Here is a 23,573-nt window from a genome sequence, read left to right on the forward strand (position 1 = left end):
CCCCCAGGTGTGGGCTTCTGTCCTCTGCAACATTGGTGTGTCCTCCTCTCGCAGACAAATTTCCTCTGCTTCAGCAGCCTGGTACACATGTCAGCTTATGACATGTGAAAACAGCCCGGGAAGCCAGAGGGTTGTTGGTGGCAGCACCAAAGGGGGTTGAAGGAAATCCGCTGGGAAGGAGTTAGGAAAGGTGGCAGGCCCCTGGCTACAGCCTCCTGGGGACACTTTCCAAGGTCAGAACGTGATATGCTGGCAGCCCCTTCTGCAGAGGGTATGCCCAAAGAAATGCAATTCTCCGCGAGGAAAGGGTGTCCCAGAGCCGTGGAAACTGCAGCAGCAGCAGGAGGTCAGCGGCGGGGCGCAGAACCGCGGCAGGGAGCTGGAGGAGACGGGCGCACGGGTCTCGCTCTTCCGGCTGGGCTCTGGCTCTCAGAAGGGGCAGAAGGCCGGGCTCTCCTGTAGTCGCCCTCTGATCACCCCCTCAAGCCAGGCCCCCGGGAAAGGTTCGGCCAGCGACCCTCTGTCCAGGGTTAGCTCCATCTTCTCCCTCCTCCAGGACAAGGCACTTTCTCCAGGGCTCCGGGCTGTCTGGTTTCACTTCTTGGCGACTAACCACTGACTCTGGCCCTTGAGGAGGTACAAAGAAGGGGGTGTTTAAGATGGAGCCCCGTGGGTGCCCACTGGGCTGGGCGATCCCACAGACCCAGCTGACCTTGGCCAAAGCCCAGCACCCTCCCAGTTTGGACCTGTCCTCTCTGCCCCTTTTCTTTCAACACAATTCCATTCGCCATCCCCTGATTCAAGACGTGAGTGTGGCCCAGAATCCTGTTCGTTGATGGTTCTATCAGGGAAAGGAGGATGAGGCGAGGCAGGGGACCCCCTGAGGGTGGCAGCCAGCTCCTCCCTCTCTGTTTTGTAATCCCTGTGGCCAACTGGGCTCTCTCCTCATTCTGGTTTTGCTAGCCGCCAGTGTTCTCACTGAGCACACAGTCCGTGCCCTGCTGGGCATCCCTGTCAGCTCCTGTGCCTTACAGCCCTTCGTAGCCCCCTCCCTCCCTTTGCACTGCTTGCACACAGTAGTTGCTCAGTAAGGTATGCTGATAATTCAGCAGGCCATGGATGTTTATGAGCCTGGACCAGTGGGTTGGGGGAGACTTGAGCTGGGTCCATCGGAGGCCTTAACGAATAAGAAAGCTCTTCCGCTCTAAGGGTTCTCCATCTACCATGGGAGACCGACTTTCCCACTCTAACGGACTGCGGAGGAGGCAAAGAGCACAGGGTTCCTGGTTGTTCCAAGGAGGGAACTCGTCCAACGGAGGAGCCCAGAAAAGCCTCCCTGGGCCATGGTGTCTAAGTGGGGCCTTGAAAGGAGGGTACAATTTGCAGTGAGAAGGGCATTCCAGGCCAAGGGCCCAGCATGGGCCAAGGTGTGGGGGTGGGAAAGCAGAGGAGGCATGTAGGGGTCAGTGAGTAGACCCTGGCAGCCTGCTCCCCCTTCCCCAGGAGAAGGCCTGGACGGTGCTGAAGCCTGTCCCTAGCTCCGTTCTGCCTCTGCCTATGTCAACAGACCCCTTCAGGGGCAGGGCTTTTTTAGAAACCAGAGGGCCCATTTGCGTTAAGAATTCTGCCTTAGTGTGCACAATCCAGCTTCCTTCCCTGCACCCCCTTCACCCCCCTCCACCAGTGCGAGGAGTCTGCCACTTCGAGGCAGCTCCATGCTGGAGAATTCTCCTCGGAGAAATGAGCAGCGGTTCCCCCGGTCCTGCCTGCCTTCCCTGCTCTCCATCTCCTCCTCCTTCCCGATCCGCACACCGGCGGCTTGTCCTCCTTTTTCTTTTCAGGGGTTTGGAGTCTTATGTGCTTGATGTCTGAGGTTGCCTGAAACGGTGTCCAGGTGCCGGGCAGGGGCTGGGCCAAATGTGTGCAGTGTGAGGTGGTGATGGGAGGGGTGTAGAGAAGCCGAGATGAGGGAGGCCGGGCGAACAGACCACGGCAGCACAGCGTCCCTGACATTTGTGGGGCTTTGGGGGTCCCCCTGCAGGCCAAGCTGTTAGACCTGCACTGCTCAGTCCCTGGTGAATCCAGCAACTAGACACCGATGTGAGAAGCACCCTCTGCCACCACGCCTGCCCCGGAGGACCTGGCCCGTCACCTCCTCTTGGGTGGCCAGGTCCCCTTGGACAGCTGTTATTCAGAGTTATGAAGCACACGCATGCCACAGTTTTGCAATGCCATCTCCATGCACAACACTGTCACAGCCAGTGGCCCCAGGTGGAGGGGCGTGGAAGGCGCCAGCACCCCAGTGCTCCCAGGAGCTGACCAGTCAGTTCACAGAGAACAGTCACTGACAGGGAGGTGATGAGCCCCCCTGGGCAGGGCTGGGTGCATCACTCTCCCCTGGGCCGGCAGTTCTCCGCAGGAGGGGCTGCCTTTCCCCGGGAGGGACTGAGTGTCTTTAGCCTCTGTGAGCCTTCTCTGGCCACCAGCCCCTTGTGTGGCCCTTCCCCAGTCCTTTCCTCCTGTGCCGCGCACCTGTGCTTCTCCTCCTGGCATCTGGTCTGGTCTGCTGGCGTGAGTACGGATCCCCAGCTTCTCTACCAACTTCCTGACCATTTGGCCCTCTACTTCTAATCTCCCTGCACCACATTTGATGCAAAGTTGACTAAGGTTCACATGGAGAGGCCCGGAGGGGGGGGGCCCTGGAGTCAGGAGCCCCAGGTGGGCGGGGCGTGGGGGTATGCAGCTCGCACTGTGACAGGAGGAAGTCCTAGCCGAGGATGCTTGAGGCACAGACTACTTGGGGAGACGACGTGCTTGCATAAACGAGGCCAAGCCTCTGCGGACTGCTCCGCACGGGGGAGGGCCGTGTGGGCGCCGATGCCAGGCCAGCGGTGTCTGTTTTTCTCCGAGCACCGGACAGTTTACAGTGAGACGTGCCCAGGGCCTTCCCTCCCCCCCCACAGCTGGGTTCTCCTGCCACCTCCTCTGTACTTATTTTCCTTAACTCTGATTTTTCTACTTTTCTTTGCACACATTTCTATTTTATTATTTACATTATTGGAGGGACGTCAGACCCTGGTGGTAGCAGCTGTGGTGTAATAAGCATATGAGTAACGGCAGACTGAAACATAGTAAGGGGGCCCCTGTGGGCCCGAAGTTGTCCAGGGCATCCAGCTAGCACAGAACCCCTGCCTCCAGGACCCTCTAGTGAATGTCAGGCTCTATTTTCAGGTCATCAGTGGGTTGCGATGACTCCAACGACAGCCTGAAAGGGAATGAGGCAGTGGGTCCAGAAGAACCAGGTTGCACTCTGACTGCTCAGGATCTCAGATGGGAGGAGGAAGCAAAGCGAAGGGCGAGGAGGGTGCCGTGGGAGGTGGCCCCGTCGGTCAGTCGGCAGAGCCAGGGCGAGAGCAGGGTTCTCGGAGCAGAGGATGTGGGCGGGGCCTCCATGGGCTTCTTCCTCCATACAAGTGGTAAGAAATTATGTTTTATGACTGCTCTGGCAGAAAGGTGAATCTAACCCTGCCTGGATCCATGATCATATATTCATTTTTTCTTCTTATTTAAAAGAAGTGAAATTTAAAATGTTTTCCCAGCCCCTGAAGGAACCGTGGGGCTGGGCCTTGCCCGGTGAAGAGGTTGGCCCTGGGCAGGGCATTATTCGGAAAGCGCTGCCTCCCGGCACTCTCCCTCGGTAGGAAAAGCCACTGCTGCCAGCTGGCGGTTTGGGCCAGGGTCCCTCTGCTTCTGCCACGGGGAGAGGGGGCGGATGAGCTCCATCAAAGACCATGGAGGTCAATGGTAGTTCAAGCGCTCCGCTTTTCAAGGGGAAACCAAGGCTCAGAGGAAGAAGCCATCTATTTCCAAAATATCTGAGTGGACGTTTGGAGTAAGTGGACTGCAGGCTCAGTTCCCCGGGGTCCGGCAGCATTACCGCGAGAGTCTGAGTGAGACTTCACTCTGCAACGGGGCGGGGCCTCGGGGTGTGAAGCCCGCTGACTTAGCACACCCATGGCTGTGTGTGGGCGGAGCCTGAGTGTGAGCTGGCCTGGGCACTGCTTGCAAAGAGAGGAGGCATAAAGAAAAATTAAAATGGAAGCAAAATGAGGACAGTGTTTAAACCACTGAAGTATGTAATTTGTTATCTTCAAGACCTTTAGAGGCACCAATTTGTGTTGTAAATCATCTAACAATAAATTTGTGTGCTAAACCATAGTTCTTTCGTCTTTAAAATAGGTTTCCCAAGACCTCTACTAAGCAGGGCACCATGAAGAGACAGCAGTAAAACTCTGTCTTAAACACTGAAAACAAGTTTAGATTGACCCTATCCGGCCCAGATTTGCCACTGTTTTCTGACTGGTCTTTGTTGGGGTGCAGTGGCAGATTAGGCAAACCCTCCAACTGCGAGCTGTAAGTGGGCCTGGCCGAGGACAGCACCGACAGCTGATGTGGTGGCTGCAGCTCAAAGGAAGAATCCCAAAACACCACCGAGAACAAACGTAGTAGCAAGTGGCCCTCTGTAAGTCTGGGGGCTGCAGGGGGCTGAGGGGGAGGTCCAGCACAGCTGAACCCTAAGTGCTCAAATGACACCATAATGAACCTGAAACATAGCACAGGAGACATAGATTAACGGAGTCCCCTCCCGCCTTCTGTTGGACTTCACATTTCAAAACATTGCTCTCTACTTCTGAGAAGCCTGCTTCTGGGACGTCCCACTTTCACGAGAAATGATGTGTTCAATTTAATGATTAATCAAGATCATGAACTTCTATGTTTCATTTGTTTTTTAATAATGAAAATCCATAAGAGTTTAAAATATTCTTAGACACAGCTGGTTTGGTAAACACCACAGGCCTTCATGTTTTTGAGGATTCACACCGCAAAAGCCAGTACCTTAGTGCTGGCTGGCTCCCTTTGGCACCAGAAGACAATAATTTATTCAATTCAATACTTAATAAGTGTGCACAAATATCATGCAAACATATGACCACAGCAGAAACAGAAAGTGTACTAGAGTCGCAGACTTATACCAAACATCTTGTAAACAAAAGAAGAGAGGTTGGTATTTTCTGTACAAAATATGCAGGTTTTTACTTTTTTAATAATCTGTAAGATGCATCGGACTTCTGGCATTTTCAAAAAGTAAAAACTGTATAAAAATAAATATTCTATGTACAAACACACACACAGGCCAATCCCAAGTTAGAGGCATCACTGCAAAACAAAAACAAACACAAAACAACATACAGTTAGTGTCAGTGGGTCTCTGGGTGTTTATTTCCCTCGTGTGAAAGGAGGCAGATCTTGTCCTGGGTTGAATGGGAATTCAGGGGGGGCAACTGGGGTGGATGACCCTGGGAAAGACAGTCTGCACCCTGAGGGTGGGAAACCACTTTCACCTTCCAGTCACTCCCTTCTTGGCCACCAGAGGGCACTCTCTGTCTATGCTGCCTTTGGACACCAGGCAGTTGAATTATTGAGCATCCGACTGAATTTATGGTGTGAACCAATAGACACACGAGGCTGTCTAGTTGCTTCTCCAAAACCTTGTAGCTCTAGAGAGTGGCTGTTCTTCCCCTGCAAAGTGCTATTACTGAGTTCTATCAGTTGTGGAACTCTATTCCCTAATCATCAGCCGCAATCTTGAAGAAGAAAATCTTATTCTTAGAGGGTAAGGGGTGTCATTTGACACACTTCTCTGTGGAGCTTTAACTAGGTCTGGGGGAACTCGCCAGAGAACGAGGCATGGCCAGAGAGGCAGATGCTTGGGGAGGCATCTGCCTTGGGTGCTGAGCGTTCCTTTCTCTGGACAGGGGCACTTCAGGTGCTGGGCGAGTAGCTGCTCCGCAGAGGGCCTGGGGTCCTGGTGGTTTCACTGCTTTCCCCCAGTCCTATGAACTGACGAGGCTCTGGGCCTCTAGTGCAGAGGAGTGTGTTCATCCGTTGTGGGCATGCCTCTGCTGCCAGTGGGGCAGGACCGGCTTAGCTGAGCGCAGACTCTGGTCAGGCTGGGGGCCCTGTGCTATGGGGGCTGTGGCCGAGTGGGGTGGTCGTGTGCAAGGGTACAGACCTTGGGGTCAGAGGGCTTTGACGATGACAAATACCATGGCAAATGTGAATAAACAGAAATTCGTTGTTGGAAATTCGGGGCTGGAGGTCTCATGCGCGGAAGCAGGACGCTCCGGCAGCGCACATTTGGGTAGGGGACAGGGTGGTGGGCAGGCCTGTCTCTGTGTGGGGTGATAGAAGCCATGTGGGTCTATAGTTTAAGGATTTTAGATTTCTTACATCTGAATGAATGTCATCATATGGCTTACATGACCTCGGGTGGACACTATGAGAATAGCTGGTGATGACTAATTTTAAAACAAGGTCTAAAGCTCCTTGGAGGAAAGGTATTGTATATGTTAACCACACAAAGCCTACAGTGTCATCTGTGTGGCTATGTGAAAATTGCATACACTGGGTTTGCTGATGCCTTAAAAAGCATTTTTACATGTTCTGCAAGTGTGTGCCATGCGTGGGATGTCGAATGGGCAACCTGCCTTGGGGATCGTGCCTGTTTCGACCCATGTTTTGCTACCTCATCTGCAGAAAGGCCCAGGATGGAAATCGTGCATGCCTGTCACACTGTTGAGAACAGAGCCCCAACTGCACCTGTGCCCTGAGGCACAGCACGCCGCTGGGAAGACTGACCTTGTTCCAGCAGCCCTGGACTGGTAAGCCGTCTTCGCCCTGCAGTGAGGGAGGAAAGCACAAGGCTCAGATTCGCCAGGATGACCCACCATGCAGGCAGGACAGGGCGACAAGGGCCATGGACACCATGGCTTCTCATCAGGATGCGGCCCACCTGCCCTAGTCTGTTTCTTTTCTATTTCTCCCAGGTCAGAGCCTTGGGAGGACACAGGAAGCAAGCCCATCTGCTTTCCCATTAGCTTGGGTCACATGAAGTGACAGCACACAGCCTAGAGGGGCTGTCCTAGCCTGAGGGCAGCAGTGAGCTGAGGCCACGTGAGTACTGTGCAGAGGGCTGCCCGGTCTCTGCTCCGGCTGCACTGAGTGCTGTGTGCTCATGGGCAAGTCACAGCACACCTGGCCGCCTCCGTGTCCTCCTCTGCAAAACCTGGGGAGGGCGTGGCTGTACAAAACCACTGCTAAGGTGCCCCCCAGTTCTCCCATTCTCTAATTTTTTCTCTTCTTTAGCAGTGGAAGGAGGAGATCGAAGCAGTTCCCATTTGATGATCAATAAGAGGGAGCAGGGGGCACAAAGGGACATGGCCCTGAGGTGCCTTTGGCAACGTGACAGGGGCTTGCTGGGGATTTGGGAAGAAGATGCAGTGGCAGGATGGGAATTAACTCTGTGCCGCTGTCCCCTTTGCTGTTGGCACCCAGGGAGCCCGTGCAGCCTCAGGATGTCCCATGTCCTCGGGACCTCGAGTCTTGCCTCTCTGGTGTGCCCCAGGGGAATCGAGGAGTCTCTGGGAGACAAGGTGGGAGGGGAAGGCTGAACCAGGGCCAAGGTCGGGTTCTCGGCCCACGTCTACTAGAATTGGAGCCCAGATTCTAGAATTCCAGGCTCCACGGCAGAGGAAGAGATGGACACAGGGTTTCAGGGGACCAGAGCAAGTGGTCAGCCCCAAGGAGGTGGGATGGGAGCCCTCTGGGGCCCAGAATGTTTCCATGCACCCGTGACAGGCACCTAACCCTCTCACCTGGCATCCGGCAGGTGGCCAGCCCCACAGAGAGGGCCGGAGAAGTCTGGTTATTTTGCACTAAAAATCATGATCAATTGCACCCCCACCCCCATGCCCACAATCACAAAATGCAGGAGACGGGGAAAACAGCAACGAGAAGTAGAGGGAAGATAAGTGCACTTCCACAGCAAAATTAATGGACCGATGTCACACCAACGCGGGATGTTACTGGAGAATACACTAGTTTGCATTAAGGGTCAAGTACGCATGACCTTCATTGTCCCCCTGGGTGAGGGAGGGTCTGCAGGGAGAGGTGGTGCATTCCAGCTTCATGAAGACCTTATGCCCCCTCCCCAGCCCGCCATGGTGAGCCATTTCACACGGGCTCTGGAAGGGAGAGGAGCCTCCGCTGGCCACAGTGGCATTCCCATCGGCATGTGGATGGTGGCAGGGGCGACAGAGGAGGACAGGGCAGGTGAGGATAATGCTGATGTGTGCGAGAGGAGCAGGGAGGCCAGGGCTGCGGCTGGCAGAACTCGAGGGGCTCAGATTGTGGAAGGGATGTGGCAGAGGGGACACGAGGCTCACGATGATCCACCAAGGCGCGCTGGAGGGATGGGGAACCCCTCCGCTGGGAAAGGCACCAGTATGGGCAGCATGCTGGGGGCCGGGGCACATGCAGGCGGCAGGTGGGGGTTTCGGAGCGGGGGACCGGAGGCATGCTACGCTGTGAGCTTGTTCTCTTCTCCTTTTGTTGTCCGTCTGAAAAAGCCCCTGGAAATTCTTCTGAAGGGGCTCTATGGTCATCTTTTGGGGTCAAACAGCATATTTTTAAAAATAGTGTTTTCTCTTCTGTTCAAAGATAATTCCCGTGTGAACCCAGGGTGAGGATGTGGGGCCTGGAACTCTCATCTGACTGTTGCTTGTATGAACATAGCTCCCTGAACTCCAGACCTCCCGGGGAAATTTAGGACAGGGAGCTTTTGAGCCCATTGCCTTGGAATGAAGTGGCATCTTCTACTTCCTTTGTGGTAAGTTGAAAGGATCTCTGTGGAGGTCTCGCATGTCCCCGACTAGACAGGGACTGGGCCAGGTGGGAACAGGCCTGCTGTCCTAGTCTGGGACGTGCTTGGGGGAGGGGTCCTAAGTGTCTCCCACCTTCTCCTCTCTCCTCTTCCGTAAATGCATTCTCAGCCGAATGCATCCTGCTCTTCTAGACTTCTCAGGAGTGAGCCAGCTAAAGGCGAAAGAAAGGGAGACCCTAGGGAGGCTCTTATAATGTCTTTTGGGACTTAAGCAAAAAGGGCAAGCCCTTTAGGGTCTAAAATCTCCAGTTCAGGCAGAATTACCAGGGCAGCAACCCCAGTCCCAGCCTGACAGAACGGCCAGGATGGCCTCCTTCTCTACTTTGGGTCTAGAACTTCTCTGTGTCCCCTGTGTTTATAAGAGTGCCCATTGGTCCTCTGCCAAATCATGAGATGCTGGAGCAGGCAGGGCTGTGGGGCTGACTAGGGCATCTGATTCACACGTGCCTGGTGCTCAGCCAGCGCTTTCCAAGCTAACTGTAGTGTGTAAGGGGAGACAAGTCACAGTTCCTCAGTGCCTGTCCAGAGAGTCCCCTTTCCTAGCTTTCTCTGTGGTGGCAGGTTGTCTAGAGGCACTTCCGAAAAGAGGATCAGGTACAGCCAATGCTGGCCCCGGCTGGGCAGGGACGGCTCGCATTAAGGTGATGTGCTTTCCAAGCAGCTGCAGGAGAAAGCCAAGAAAACACCTGGCCAACTTTGCATGCAAGAAATAAGCGTGGTGGGAGCCCCTGAAGACCAGCCAAGGCAGGTGACCCTGGCTGTCTACAGAGGGAAGAGGCAGGAAGTGGAGACTGGGTGGGTGGAGCAGAAGGTGGTGGAGGGTGGTCGGAGAGCACTCAGGCACGAGCCGCACACGTGGGGAAGCCCAGACTGGCCATGCAGGCAAGGAAGGGCGATGCCATACCAATGGGCACGGGGCATCCAGTCCGTCCAGCCCTGGTAACCCTGGCTCCCCTTTCTCTCCTTTAAAACCTCGGTGTCCCTGTTCACAAAACCAACCACGATGATTATTTAGGTCAAGGCTGGCCGGCTCCGACCATGGAGCAGAGCGGCCCCGTCCCAGCCCAGCCAGGATGCAGGACCTTTGAGGCATCTAGAGGTGGGGCCCCGCGCAGTTGTGTCCCATCGCCCAAATTCAGCCTTTACCCTTTCTTTGGCCTCTGGGAGAGTTTAGCTTTGAAACATGTATAGCCAGCCCCCTCTCCCTTGACAGACCCCCTTGGAGTCAACGCAGATGGATTTCCATGTCAGTGCTTCATAATTTTCAGAACCTTCAAACGGGCTGAGAAGGCACTTGAGAGGCCCAGCGGATGTGCCACGAAGCATTCCTTATTGGCTCGTCTGGGAAGGCTTCCTGGGGGATGTTTGTTTACTAATTTTGGTCTGCAAATTTTGGCTGGGGGCCGGTGGGCGTTGGAAAACTGTCTATTAAAAGCCCGCTTTCTGGCCTTGTTTTGCCCAGCTGGGGCAGAGGCGGCCCTCGGGGGACGCTGACCCGGGTGTCCCGCATCCTGACTGAGCGAGGGTGCCAACAGCTTGCACTGCTGGCTGCAGAGGTGGCTTCGAAACGAAGAAGGCAAACACACGGCTCACAAACGCTGCCCTGGCTTCCAGAGCCATCCCGGAGCGAGGAGCCAAGACCTCCAGAATCCCTTTCCTCGGGGTCTCTCCACTTCCACACATCAATTGTTCTGCTTCAAAGGAAAGGGATTTAACCAGAATGACTTGCAGCTGTGGCTTTAAGGCAACACCAGCAGCAGGCGGCACTTCAGCGGCCAAGTGCCCGGAGAGGCTGGGTAGCATCCGAGCAGTCATTCGGTTCTCGTCTCAGTTCGTTTGCCTTCTTTGTTTCCAGCGTGCAAACCTCAAGGGAAACACCAGAACGAGGCAAATGGTAAATGAAAACATACCAACGGACAGGGGGCATCTAATCCAGGTGCTCCTTGGTCTCCCTTATCCCCTTTAGGCCCTCTAGAGCCTTTCTTCCCCCTTTCCCCCTGCAAATAATGGTTTAGTCCGAGAAAAAAAACAACATCAAAACTTTAGGATCACTCATGTGTGAAGGTTAGAGACAGAAAAATAGAGAAATTAAAGAGGAGAAAAATAGCTTCTTTCAATTAGGACAGTCTCTCCCCAGCAGGATTTGGGGTCGGCCCTCATTGCCGCCCCCCCCCCCAGGAACCTGGGGGGTTGGGCTGAGGCGGGCAGGGCAGGGCAGGGCAGGGCGCAGCGAGGCCTGGGAGCAGGGAGCTGCAGGGCTCCGTGGCAGGGCAGGTGGAGGGCACTGGTGCCAGTTTTGTTAATACTGAGCCCAGAGTGGGCCTGTGGGAAACGGACTCACTTCCTTTTATTTGAGGGTCCATTTTTGAGAGACTTCCGCTTGACAATTTTTGTTCCAATTGGTTTTCATCCCTTTGCTGTTCTAGCAGGTGGCAAGGTGATTTTTGTTTAGAGCTCTGGGGTGTGTGTGTGAAACAACATGTATGAACATGTGCACACACATGGTTGTGCATATGATATGTGCAAGAATGTGTGGGTGCATGCTTGTGCATGTGTGTGCACACATACACAAATGTGTGTGCTTGGGTGTGTGTGTACAAGAGTGAGCATGTTTGAGCATATACACATGTGTTCAAGTGCACGTGTGTACGTGCGTGTCCAGGGCTCATGTGTGGCCCCACTTCTCAGCCGGCTCCTTCCATTCCATGTGTCTCTGGTCTGTCTGGTCTGAAGCCACACACAGCTATTCATATATGGACAAGGTGTTTCAAGGAATTCACTTGTTTCTGAAAAGCTTCAGTCAACTTCATCTTTCTGAATTGAATGAACCCTGTTTTGCATGTGTCAGTCGCTGTCCATGTAAAGACAGGCTGTGGGGAATTCTGTGCAATGAATTTGAGTTTGGATTTTCACAGGCTGGGATGCAGTATGAAGGGACCAAGTGCACCCCTGGGGAGTCTTCCTGGGGACTCCTGCCCTCCACTGCTGAAGGCCGATTGCCTGAGGCTCCCATGGCGTTACTCCAGGGGCACGAGACCTCGGAGGGGGGCAGGGAAGGGGGCAGCCTGCTGATCACAGCAAAAGCTTAAGGCCAAAGCAGGTTCTGCCTACGTGAACTTCTCAGCAGCGTGACTTGGGGGAGTTACTTAACCTTTCTGAGCCTCAGTTTCTTCACTTGTAAAATGGGGATAATAACACTTGCCTCAAAACTTTGTTGTGAGGTCTTTGTGTTTATTGAGTGCTTAACATTGGCACATAGTATGTGCTCAGTATCTGATAGGTGCTTCAGACCGATAACAGCAATGTTTACTGTTTCTTTTTAGCTAGCATAAGGGTGCAGGCTGCCGCCAGAGGTATGGCTGTGCCGTGGCTGCTGTGTTCCCGTAGTGGGAGGCCAAGGGTTTGTTCAAGGGAGGCAAAGGGTAAGGGTGTTTTTGATGTTTCCCAGGATCTTTGGAAATTAATTAAATTTCTTAATTCCTGAGGTCCCTGTAATTGCCAATGCATTGTTCTGAGTTTTCTAAAATGCAAATCCCTACTTAGAAAATGATACGGGTTTAAGAGGAAACACACGCATGCCTGTCAGGCCTGGTGCATTGGCTCCGAGATGCTCCCACCGATGAGAGCATCGTGGCATGCACATTCCTCAAACAGTGGGCCGGCAAAACCACTCGCCGCCTCGCTGTTGGGACGGGAAGCCCCACCAGGGTGGCCTTCCTCAGGAACGTGGCCCCTCGTCCTCCCTGGGTCAGGCCAGGGTAACAGTGGGCATGGTTTCCCGAGCTCAGAGGTGGGGAAAACTCCCGAAGACTGGGGTACTCCAGGTCCCAGGTGATCTGCCTGCGGGTGGCAGAGGGTTGGCCTGGTCCTGACTCTCAGGACGGGTAACTTGCATTGTGTGGCATCATATTCTAAGGGCACAGTAAATGGCTTTAAATTGGGTGCCCTCTGAATACATTGGAGGAGTGGCTTTACCTGCACCCTCCCTGCTCCTGGAGAGGCCCTGACGGGGAGAGAATTCTAGCCGGCACAGGGAAAGGGGCAAATAAAGTCAAGCTGCAGAAGTTTCTTTAAACCAAATAAATAAGTGCATAAAAATTGGATTTAGAGGAAATAAATTGAAGCTGGGAGGGTGAAAGGGATAGGATGAGGGACATGGCATTGTTATAACATAGTGAACAACATAGGGGGAGAAATAAAGTTTGAAGAGGTAAAGGAAGGAAGAGGCAGGCCCAGGCCAGAAGAGATAGTGGGGGAAGGACAGGTAAGGAGGCAAGGGAACCTGGGGGGCAAGGCACTCATGAGCGTGCACAGGCATGTGCACGTGCACATACTAACACATGCACACACATGCACCCCCCATGGCACTCCTCCGAGAGTGACATGCACTCAGACCTTTCAGTTGGCTGTGACTTGTGGGCAGTGCCACCTTAACACCAATTTTTCTGATGCCCAGAGTGCCAAATCCACACCCCTGTTTATCACTTGGATAGACTCTTTCATCAAAAGTGGCTCTTGGGCCAAATTCACATGGATAAGAAGTGTCCTTAGTGACAAGGACAGAACATTCTTTTCACTGGCTCGTGCGTCCCCTCAGAAAACTGCCTGTTTGGGGCTCCAAGCCTTTCCCCCCATAGCAAGGACCTTCCTCCTTCTGTGAGCAGGAAAGAGGCTACAAGACTGTCCTCTGGTAGGACACAGAGGAGCAGAGTTTTAAGATTGCGTCTTAGGCCACTGGTTGATGTAACACCAGGCCCGTGGTTCCCCTGCCGGGGCCTCTCTGACGGGGCCCCCGGCATGACGGCATGATGTGTGGTGAAGGTTGGGAGCTGCCCTGCAGGCAGCCCCTCCCCCCAGTGGGGAGGGGGCTTCCAGCATCTCCAGCTTCACCATCACAAGCAACAGTGACACCTATAACTAGACTCTCATCTAAGCCCTCCCGGCCTCTCACCTGGACCAAAGTGTCAATATTCTGAGCTTCCAGGCACCAGCAAAAACATGCCCATGGCAAGGTGCTGGCTCTTCCTGGACCTTTCTCTGTTTTAGAGGCTTTGTTTCCAAGCCCTCACATCTCCCCACAAAGTCCTAATAGGCCAGTGGTGTGGAGAGGTCCAAAGGAGGAGGTGAGGCGTAGAGGAAACCCTTCCAGGACATTCTGGCTTCCTGTGAGTCAAGTCTCTTGGAAGGAGAGAATAAGCTCTTCCTTGGTTTGGAAACCTGCTCTGTGGAATAAGTCAGCTTCTTCTTGGCCATACTCAAAAGAAGGTCCGTGCAACTTGACTGCTTTCGGGACTTTCCTGAGTGACATACTGATAATTTATGTATGAGGTGGGGGAAAGTGTGTAAAACCTTAGAAGAGGGGAGTGGAGAAGAACTATTTCCCCACTCATTCCTGGGGCCATACTGGCTCGTTCATTGGCCTTAGTTCCTTCCCATCAGAGCCCCAGCCACCCACATCCCCTCCATCTGTGACCAGGTCGCCTGCCTGCCCCGCCTCCACCTCTAAAGCAACACATGCACCACTTGGGCTGGTTTTGCAGCCCTCAAATGGCTCAGTGCCTCAAGCCAACTGAAAACGTCTTACGAAATTAGTTTACAAAGTATTAATTGAATATAATAAAGAAAACCAGAACACTTTAGAAATAAATTAGAAAGGAGGTTAGTATGCCAACAGGAAGGTGGAATGATCAATTTTTTTAGTGGCCTGAATTCTTTGATGCCACAGGAATGGAAGTGGGCTTCCCAGCCTGCCCGAACGGGCCGGCGCGTTTCTGGAGATGGGTCTGTTGATTCCAGTGGTTGCTAGACCTGGCCTCCCCATGGGCAGTCTGCTGTGGGCAGTACATGGGGCAGACTGAGGCTTCTGACCAGCTGCCAGAAAGAAGAACTTAAGGCTACAGATGTGCTCAGTAAATGCATCTCACTTAGAAGAGACTAGAATTGGTGCTGAGTGTAAGTGTACACATTCTGGCACTTTCTGCTCATGGTCATGGCCATCAGTGCTCCGAGATCAGCTGGGAGATTCGGGTTCTAAAGCCCACCTGCTCTGCCTTTAGCTCCGTGCCAATCCAGTACCCTTCATCATCATTCTGGGCCTGTTTCTCCCTCTGTTCTTCCACTCCATGTCTTCTGCCTCTAAGACTGCTGGATACATGACCCTCTCGAAGGGGGTGTGTGTGTGACACTCTGAGAATCACTGTGACTCAGCAGCAGCTGAGACTTTCTAGAAAGAAACCCATAGGCCATGTCTTGGTCAATGAAAGGAGATGGTCCCTGCTGGGACCAAGTACGTCATGTGTCACATACATGGTGTGCGTCATATACCATGATGCGGCTGTGGGTGCAGTGGATATTTAATAATGGTGCCCTGGGGGAGATGGTAGAAACCGAGGGGACAGCGAGGGGCCTGGAAGGCCAGTCACTCCAGAGTCCCGCTGACTTCCCAAGAGAAGTGACAGCTGTGGCAGTGTTGGCCGCTTACAGTAGCAGTCTTCTCATTCTCGGACCTGGAACTCATTTTCTCTCGTGCCAGTGGCCTGGGATGCCTGGCAAAACTGAGTTTCAGAGGCTAGGACTAGGTAACGATGGCTTTCAAAGTATCATTTAGAGGCCCATGGTCAGGGCACCATAGACAGAGCCGGGCATGTGACTCCCAGCTCTCACTGAACGGCAGTGCTAATCTGACGGCCACCATGGGATTCAGTCTCCCCTCGTCGGGCAGAAAAATACATGCTTCAATTTCAGAATCAGGCCCCAGGCTCCCTGCATGCCACAGATTAAGCCCCTCACTATAAAGCCTTTTAATTTGCAATGATTTATCAGGAAAAACTGTTTGCTGTGTTGGGTCAGGAATCCCCAGTTGGTCATTCCACCGCATCATGAAGACATTAGTAACCGGAGCCGAGTGTGCGGGGGTCAGACTCACCCGGTTTCCTTTGTCCCCGGGTGGTCCATGCAAACCCTGCAGTAAATCAGAGAAATGGAAACACGTTAATGAGAAAACACAGGATGGCTGTACAGCCCTTCCTTCCAGGCCCATAAAGTCCTTCCCCGATGCCTAATTTATCAAAGACAGAGCTAATTATCCCCATTTTACAGAAGAGGAAAAAAGGGGCTCAAGGAACTTAACCCAGGGACAAATCGTGAATTATGGGCAAAACCAAGAATGCGGCTCTGGTGTGTTCGCTCTGCGGCCAGCATCCTGCCGTGGCCTCGAGACCACTCAAGCTGAGGGGTGCTGGGTGCTGAGGACACAGTCTGGGCAGAGAGCTCTCCAGGCAGAGGAGGGCTCTGCATGGCTCCTGGGCCAGGCTCTCGCTAGAAAAATGGCTGCAAGGCTCCTCGGACCCTCGTTGTGAGGAGCACGCTGCTCTGCACATCCTCTGCCAGGGGAAGGAGCAGAGGCCAAGGCCGGCGGGGACTGCCAGCTTAGCCAGAGCAAAGCCTCCCGGGTAGCCAAGCAGGGAACCAGTGAACAGATATACAGCCTTCAAGTGGATGGGAAACAAAAGCCTGGTTCTCTTAGGCAATGGGGAAACCATCCCTTGGGAAAGCTGCCCCTCTCCTTCTTGCATGATAGTGATTTGGATTTGACTCTGCATTCCCCTTCCCCCACACCTTGAGGGCAGGGGCCGTCTGTGAGACCCCTCCGCCTCGAATACAGAGGCTCGCGGTGGACGTGGACGGGGCTCCTGATGCGTTTGCTACATCCTGTCACATCGTCTACCCGGCTGAGGACCGGGTTCCCAACAGGGACAGCTGAGCAGTGCCCAGCAGCATTCTAACTTCCTCGGTCACAGAAATGAGGATTCTTGTCTGGCTCTAGATTTTTGTTGTAGGCTCTGGGTATTTAAAAAAATTTTTTTAACTTATTGATTTGAGAGAGAGACAGACAGACAGACAGACATCAATTTGTTGTTCTACTTATTTATGCGTTCATTGGTTGATTCTTGTATGTGCCCTGGCCGGGGATTGAACCCAAAACCATGGCACATCGGGACGATGCTCTAACTGGCTGAGCCACTGGCCTGGGCTGGGTATTCGGTTTTGACAGTGTTTCTGGTGGTGGTTAGGGGTGGGCGAAGAGAACTGCTGACCCCATGGAACTTACAGGAAGCCCAGCTGCTCCCGTTGGTCCTGTCACCCCGGGGTCGCCTTTGCTGCCCTGCAATGGGAGAAAGAAGCCCGTGAGCCCTTCTGGACATAGTAACAACCTTCCCTCCACTATGTTCTGTTTTCAACTTGAGACTCCTCTCCAGTTCCCTCCAGCAGCCCTCTAGGAAGCAAGGTCTGAGTGGAGGGTTGGGGGGGGCGACTGGTGTGGACCCTGTCCTGGGAGGTGGCTTGGAGGCCCCACCCCCTCCCCCAGCACAGCCTGCTCCCCAAAGGTCTCTGGGGGAACGGGGGAGTGTGCTGGGGGCACTGGCCAGCCAGAGGCAGAAGCAGGAGAGGAGAATGAGGGAGCAAACAGGCGTGAGTGCAGAGGCAGGGGAAAGAAAAAAGGGAGAGAAAGGGCTGTGATTTCTTCTTTGAAGCTCTAGGTGTCACCCCTCAGAGCAACCGGCTGAGGCTGAGGGACAGCACTTGGCCCACCTAGGAGGGATGGGTAAGGCTGAGGGACGGGGCTGATGTGGGGGGGCTGACGTGGGCTGCAGGTGGCAGGGGAGGACCTGAGGCTGAGGCAGGTCACTCAGGCTCCCGCCTCCGGAACACTCACCCTCTCGCCCTTTGGTCCCGCGGGGCCTGGAACTCCGATTGGTCCTGGAGTGCCCTGGGGAGGTGAAAGGAAGCAGAGGTGAGGGTCCGGACGCTGGGGGAGCCCTGGGAGCCCCGCCCGAGCCTGGAGAGCAGCAAGGTCCAGTGGCCAGTTTTCAGGGTTGGCGAGGCCAGGCGCGGTCAGAGCGGTCATCGCTGAGCTGCGTCCCTCAGCCGTGACTGGGCGGTTCGGGTTTGGGGGCCTCGGGGAGGGACGGCCTCCCCTGCCTCAGAGCCAGATTGGAGGAGGAAACCCTTTCACTCCACAACCAAGCTTGCCAAGGCTGAAAACGGTAGGGAAATGGTTGCTTAGTTTGCTCCCAGAAGCGCTTGGGAGGGAGTTGGCACCATCCCAGGGGTGGGGGCCAGCACCCCTTTGCCGTCACAGCTCCACATGCAGCGGGAGGGTCTTCATGCCACAGAGACCAATGCAGATGCACACACAGAGGCAGGCATGGGAGGGTCATTCAGCCAATGCCCACCCCACCCGCCCCGCTGCGGCCAAGGCCTGGCCTTCAGCCTCTGGCCAGACCGGACCTCCTGTCCCCACTCCCAGGGCCAGTGGCACAGGGTGGGTTGGAGAGTGAATCAGCATTGCCTTGACGCCTGCTGGCACTGGCCTGGAAGGGAGGTGTGTCATCAGCCCTCCTCACTCAGGGTGGGGGAGGAGTTGGGGCAGCTGAGGGTACCGGGGCCATATTGCTCACTGGCTATGGTGTAATTAAACATCTTCCCCCAGTTCCCAATTGCAGCTCAGCTAGATGGAATCTATATTTCAGAGCTTCGTATTGCTCTGCCTCAGTGCTTGTGTTCCTGCTCAGACCGGGTGCATGGCTGGGCCTGGGCAGGGTTCTGGGTGCTGTGAAAGGCAGGGCAGGAACAGGTGGGGAAGTGCTGATTTACTGTACACGGGAGGAAAAGAGCAGAAAGACACTCTTGGTGCTTCCTCTGCAGCTACGAGGGCAGAAGGGAAGCTGTGGGCACGTGTGGCAGGAACATGTCACACATGAGAGGGGCCAGATGAGAGTAACGGTCCGGGCCAGGACTCCACAGTCCCTGGCCGGTGTCAGGCCCTGCCTTGCAGGCCCCTCACTCGGTGATACCGCAGCCGTTTCCTGGGGTCCTCTCTGGGGTCAGTTTTCTCACCTGGGAAATGGGGGTGATAACACGTGTCTGCCCCTTGAGCTGCATTTGACGCCTAATAACTGTTAGTGTTGGTGGGGTGGGATTACTTTTCCCATAAGAATTTTCCTTTAAGACTATGGTATTAGTTTTATGAAAAACTAGGTCCAAGGGGACAGAACACATGAACCTGCGCTGCTCCCCTCTGTCCTACACGAATCAAGTCTCGGTTTCTCTGACTCTGGCTGCACAGGTGCGAGGAGGATGGAGATGGAGGGACAGTGGTGGAGCAAAGCCATAATAATGCTCACCAAACGGTGTGCTCTCCACTGATGAGAGTCTGTGACTTTAGCTCACTACACATGTAGTGGGAGAGGCCCCTGTAGGCCTGCTGCTGTGGTGATGACATCTCCTTCTACCCTGAGTGCATGTCCCTCCCCCAAGTGAACCCTGCAAGTTCTCTCTTCTCCCAAGTGTCACTCCAGCCAGCTCATTGGAACCTTGTCTTCTGGGCAGGGCAAGCGCCTGTGGCCTCAGAAGTGTCCTGCAAGGCAGAGCTGAGCTTTGCGGGCAGGAAGGGGCCGGCACACACACAGCTCTGGTTACAGCTGCGTCCGGCCTCCCGGCCTGTGGTGGCCAGTGAGCCCACCACCGTGGGACGGGACAGGCTTCACCTGGGGGCGCTGCTGCCCTGAGGGCTTCATGGGTGTTCTGGGAGGAGGACTGGAAAGTGGAGAGGAGGGACTTTTTTCTGATACTTCAGTTGTTTATCCAAAAAAAAAAAAAAAAAAAAAAAAGAAGGAGCCCAGGCCTGTGTGGCTCAGTTGGCTGGGCGTTGTCCCACAGACTGAGAGGCTGCCAGTTCAATTCCCTGTCGGGGCACGTGCCTGGGCTACAGGTTTGGTCCCCAGTCGGAGCACGTATGGCAGGCAACCACTCAATGTTTTTCTCTCACATCAGTGTTTCTCTCCCTCTCTTTCTCCCCCAATTCCACTTCTCTAAAAATGGAAAAAAAAAAAATAGTAAAAAAAAAAAAAGAAAGAAAGCCCAGGTGGTTTCTAGTCATGAGTAGGTGAGGTGTGTTTTCTGGAATCCAGAAAAACAAAGAAAGAGGGGACCAAGCGCCCATCAGTTAGCTCTGCATAACCCCGTGTTGGGACGGACGAGCATGGTGGACAGGAAGGGAAAGGTGTGGCAGTGACGTGCCCACAGGACACCGGGCTGGACCGGCACGTGGGCCCCTAAATTTTGCATCTGCCCTCACGCTCCACGCCATCCCCACCCTGTTCACACCAGACTGGTGGCTGTGCAGGACTGGGAAGCCCTCTGGGCAGACAGGAGGTGGACAGAGCTCACAGGATGACAACGACACCACGGCATGATGGGCACACACAGACACTGTTTGTTTGGTGGGGGTGCGTCCCAGCTCAGACCCCCAGGGCTGGGTGCCCCGCATGCATTAGGAAGAGTCTGTGCTGCTGGACAGGGACCCCCACTGCACACCCAGTGGTCTGGAAATTCGGGCTGCAGGGCCCTGGGTGAGTACCACGAGCAGGGAAATTTAGACGAAGGCCAGCCATCTTTGGTCAAGAGGCCAGAACAAGCACGTCTGAGGCGAGCACGCGGGGTGCCTTTCTGGTGTCAGCAGTGGGTAGGGCATGACTCACTGGGAAGGCGAGGCCAGAGTGGGACAGACAAGAGGGATCATAGGCTGGGGGTGGGGTGGGGCGGGGCGAAAGGTAAGGGGGAAGCGACACTCACCGGTGGCCCAGGTCTGCCGTCCAAACCTGAAGCTCCCTGGACAAAGGGAACAGTTTGACCGAAGGAAGGGTAAGGGAGGCATGGGAGGGAGAAAAAGGGACCAGGGAGGGAAGAGGTGAGTGAAGCAGCGACTCTGGACAGACATAAACACTGGTCATCAAACAAAACGGGACAGGTGAGCTTGGGAGGACAGGCAGTGGCATTCACATGGAAACCAACAAAACATGGAGACGCCCAGTGCAGTGTGGCCGGCTGCCCAGCAGGCAGGGTGGCAACCAGTGTGGAAGACAGTTCTGATCCTCCGTGCCCCTGTGCCCCTCTTTCCTTACACCCCCTCTCAGAAACCCCTCCCCGAAGGGAGGTAGCACGGCAGGCAAAGGGATATAGAAACGGAATTCGTTGAGGGGGGGTGGTGCCTGAAGCCTGAGCTAGTGCATCCTTCCCAGGGCCAGTCTCCCTGGGGAGAGACAAGCCTGCTTGGAGTGTGCGGACCTGGTGAGGGTGCCCTGTTGAGACTAGGCCGAGCTGGGCACCCTGAGAGGCTTGGCACTGAGTTGTAGGACCCAGTTTTAAAATCTGGTGAATGCTTCTCCTTCAGCCAGGTGGGAGGAGTTGGCCCTTAAGTGATAGTGTTAATGATGCCTGACACTTCTCCAGACCTTCACAGTTCGCAGATCTCAACATGAGCTCAAGCCATTCACCAAAATGGCTTTGGGGGCAGGTGACTGGGACAGAGGTCAAGGCCATGTATGCCTTGGAGTAAACTGGCTAGAAGGTGGGAAGCTGTTAAGATCCACTCCCTATCTGGTGCTATGTGCAGTGGGAGCAGGGGCTTTTCTCCATCCTCGGGCTGTAAAGTGCCCCCGAGACCCACCTTGGAGAACCAGGGGAGCACTATCTAATGCTTCCAATGTGAGAAGCCAGAGAGACAGGAGCAGGACACTCGAACTTGGTAAGGCCTGAGTTCTTGAAAACTGCTTCCAAATGAGCCTCGGAAATGAGCCTAGGCCTTAGGATTCTAAGGTGAGGGAGTGCCCCCAGGAAAGAAGGGCAGGGAGCTGCTTCCCCCTGGAGCAGGGGTGTTGGCTGTAGGAGCCTGCAGGGCCTCGCTTCTCAGTGTGAGGACCTCCGTAACTCTAGACGGTCTGGACTCATGGAGATAGCCGTGGTTCTCAGTCCCAGTGGCAGCAGCAGAATATTCTGGGTGTCATGTAAAGGAATACAAATGCCTGGTCCCCCCTCAGCCCAATTCAACCAGAGTCTGCCACAGCGAGGCCGGGGTAATGGTAAGTGAGAAAAGCTCCAGGTGACTCCAAGGTGCAGCCCATGCTGAGAACCACTTCTGCGGGGCAGACAGGAAGGAGGCAGTGGGTGTGCCTGGGAACACGTGCTGCTGGTGTATGGAACAGAACAGAGAGACGAGGCCCGAACACAGAACTAACTATCCATAAACTCTGCCTATTCATATTAACACTGAGTTCTCTCGAGAGGTCTGGAGCACAGGATGTGAACTGGAGGTTTTCAGGCCCTAGGTGGGCCACTGACATACTTTGTATGGTCGGTAGTGTTGTAAGTAATTTTGATCTACTGTAGGAAAATAGGGATATTTCACATAAAATGCCAGATGTCCAGCTTCCTTTGAAAAATTAGAAGATCCAAAAGTATTGGACCTTCACTTTCTTAAGGCAACACGGTCAGCTGAACTGAGGAGGGGCTGATCTCCTAAGAAGGGACACGTGGTCTCTGAGTGCCGCAGTCCCCACCACTCCCTGTTGTCTCCGAAACCCATGTTAATGCATTGGTGAATATGTTTGCTCTGTCGTTTTCTTAAGCTAGCAAAAGTATTTCTCTGTACACCTATCTCTTTCGAAAGTAGAACATTAAATGTGGACTGGATACTTTGTCTTTCCCCTGGCATTTTCTTTGTTAATGTTACTTGCTCAGTCTCTGTGCCATTTGCATTTTGACTGAATTCTCCATGTTCACGAGGGTTGTTGGGGCCATGATGGCGGACGAGGAGAGACTCCTGGTTGAGTAAGGGGTACTTAATCATCCCAGGCACAGCTGAAGACAGGGGAAAACGCCTGCTAAACTCATCAGTTTTCTATAGTCTGCCAAGCGAACCAGCTCCTTAAATGTTCCTACTTTTGACGCACTAATGAGGGTGTAGTTATATCTTTCCTCTTGCTTTTTGGTTGCTGTGATTATATTAACCAGACCTTCAAGCTCTGCCAAGCTGGGGTAATTGGGCTTCCCATTGTTCCCCTGCTCTTTACGGCTTCCTGGGGTGGGAACTGGCCCGGTGCCTGGGACAGAGGCAGCCCCAGTGACTGGAAAGAGCCCCTAGCGAGGCTGTGGCCTCAGTGGAGGCGCATCCTCTGGCCCAGCCTGGCCACTGACGGAATATGTGGCCTTGAGTGACCCACTTTCTTCTCTGGGCCCGTCAGTAAGATTACTAGATAGATCACTGAAACCGCTTCCAGCTCTTGGAAAGCAAACCAAAAGGGGTGCCATCCTTGCTGGAGCTCGAGGGAGGATGGAGTCCGGCATGGTGGGATGTGCTCACCTGGACACAGTGAGCAGGCCATCGGCCCACTGCAGCTCGGGGCTAGAGGGTTTGCCCAGCCCAGGCTCCGCATCTGGAAGGGCCTTCAGAGCAGCCCTTTACCCTGACCGGGGGCCTCCAGCCCTGGGCAGGCTGAGGTCAGAGATCTCAGGGAACCGGGACCCTACTGCTTTAGCCAGCAGGGACCAGAGAATCTGGATTTTTACCAGTGTTTCTCCTGCGGCCAGGGCTTAAGCGCAGAGATCGGGGTGTTCCTGGGGCCCCTCTGGGAAAACAGAGGAGTGATGGAACAGACTCCACGGTCCCACCACTACCAAGCTCTCCAAGCGTGGCCCCGGGAGGGGCGAACCTTCACTGCCTCTGAATCAGGTGCACATAGGGCCTGAGGCTGTCCTCAAGCCACCTCTGGCTCTCCAGCTGGGTACTGGTTGGGGTAGGGGATGCTGGCTTACTCAGCTTCACATGTGCCCGCACCGAGGCCAGGACCTGGCCCAGAGGCGGCCTCAGTACGAGAATCAGAGCCTGCGGTCTTGCCCAAGTGGGAGAGCAAAGCCACGCCGAGCTCTGGAGTGCCCAGTGCCGGTCAGC

At 54.4% G+C, this 23,573-nt stretch overlaps 1 protein-coding gene across 1 annotated transcript in view; it reads right to left on the reverse strand.

Annotated features, from left to right (window-relative positions):
* Positions 1 to 4,773: 4,773 nt before the first annotated feature.
* Positions 4,774 to 23,573, reverse strand: part of COL13A1 (collagen type XIII alpha 1 chain) — a 146,721-nt gene continuing 127,921 nt past the window's right edge. The window contains exons 33-38 of the mRNA XM_036026860.1: positions 17,499 to 17,552; positions 16,893 to 16,946; positions 15,708 to 15,743; positions 10,693 to 10,779; positions 6,700 to 6,738; positions 4,774 to 5,217 (exon numbers count right to left, since the gene is read on the reverse strand). Coding sequence (XP_035882753.1) covers positions 5,215 to 5,217; positions 6,700 to 6,738; positions 10,693 to 10,779; positions 15,708 to 15,743; positions 16,893 to 16,946; positions 17,499 to 17,552 — 273 coding nt within the window. The 3' untranslated portion in view covers positions 4,774 to 5,214. The remainder of the gene's footprint in view (positions 5,218 to 6,699; positions 6,739 to 10,692; positions 10,780 to 15,707; positions 15,744 to 16,892; positions 16,947 to 17,498; positions 17,553 to 23,573) is intronic.

The sequence above is a fragment of the Phyllostomus discolor genome, chromosome 5 (genome assembly GCF_004126475.2).
Source record: "Phyllostomus discolor isolate MPI-MPIP mPhyDis1 chromosome 5, mPhyDis1.pri.v3, whole genome shotgun sequence".
NCBI lineage: Eukaryota > Metazoa > Chordata > Mammalia > Chiroptera > Phyllostomidae > Phyllostomus > Phyllostomus discolor.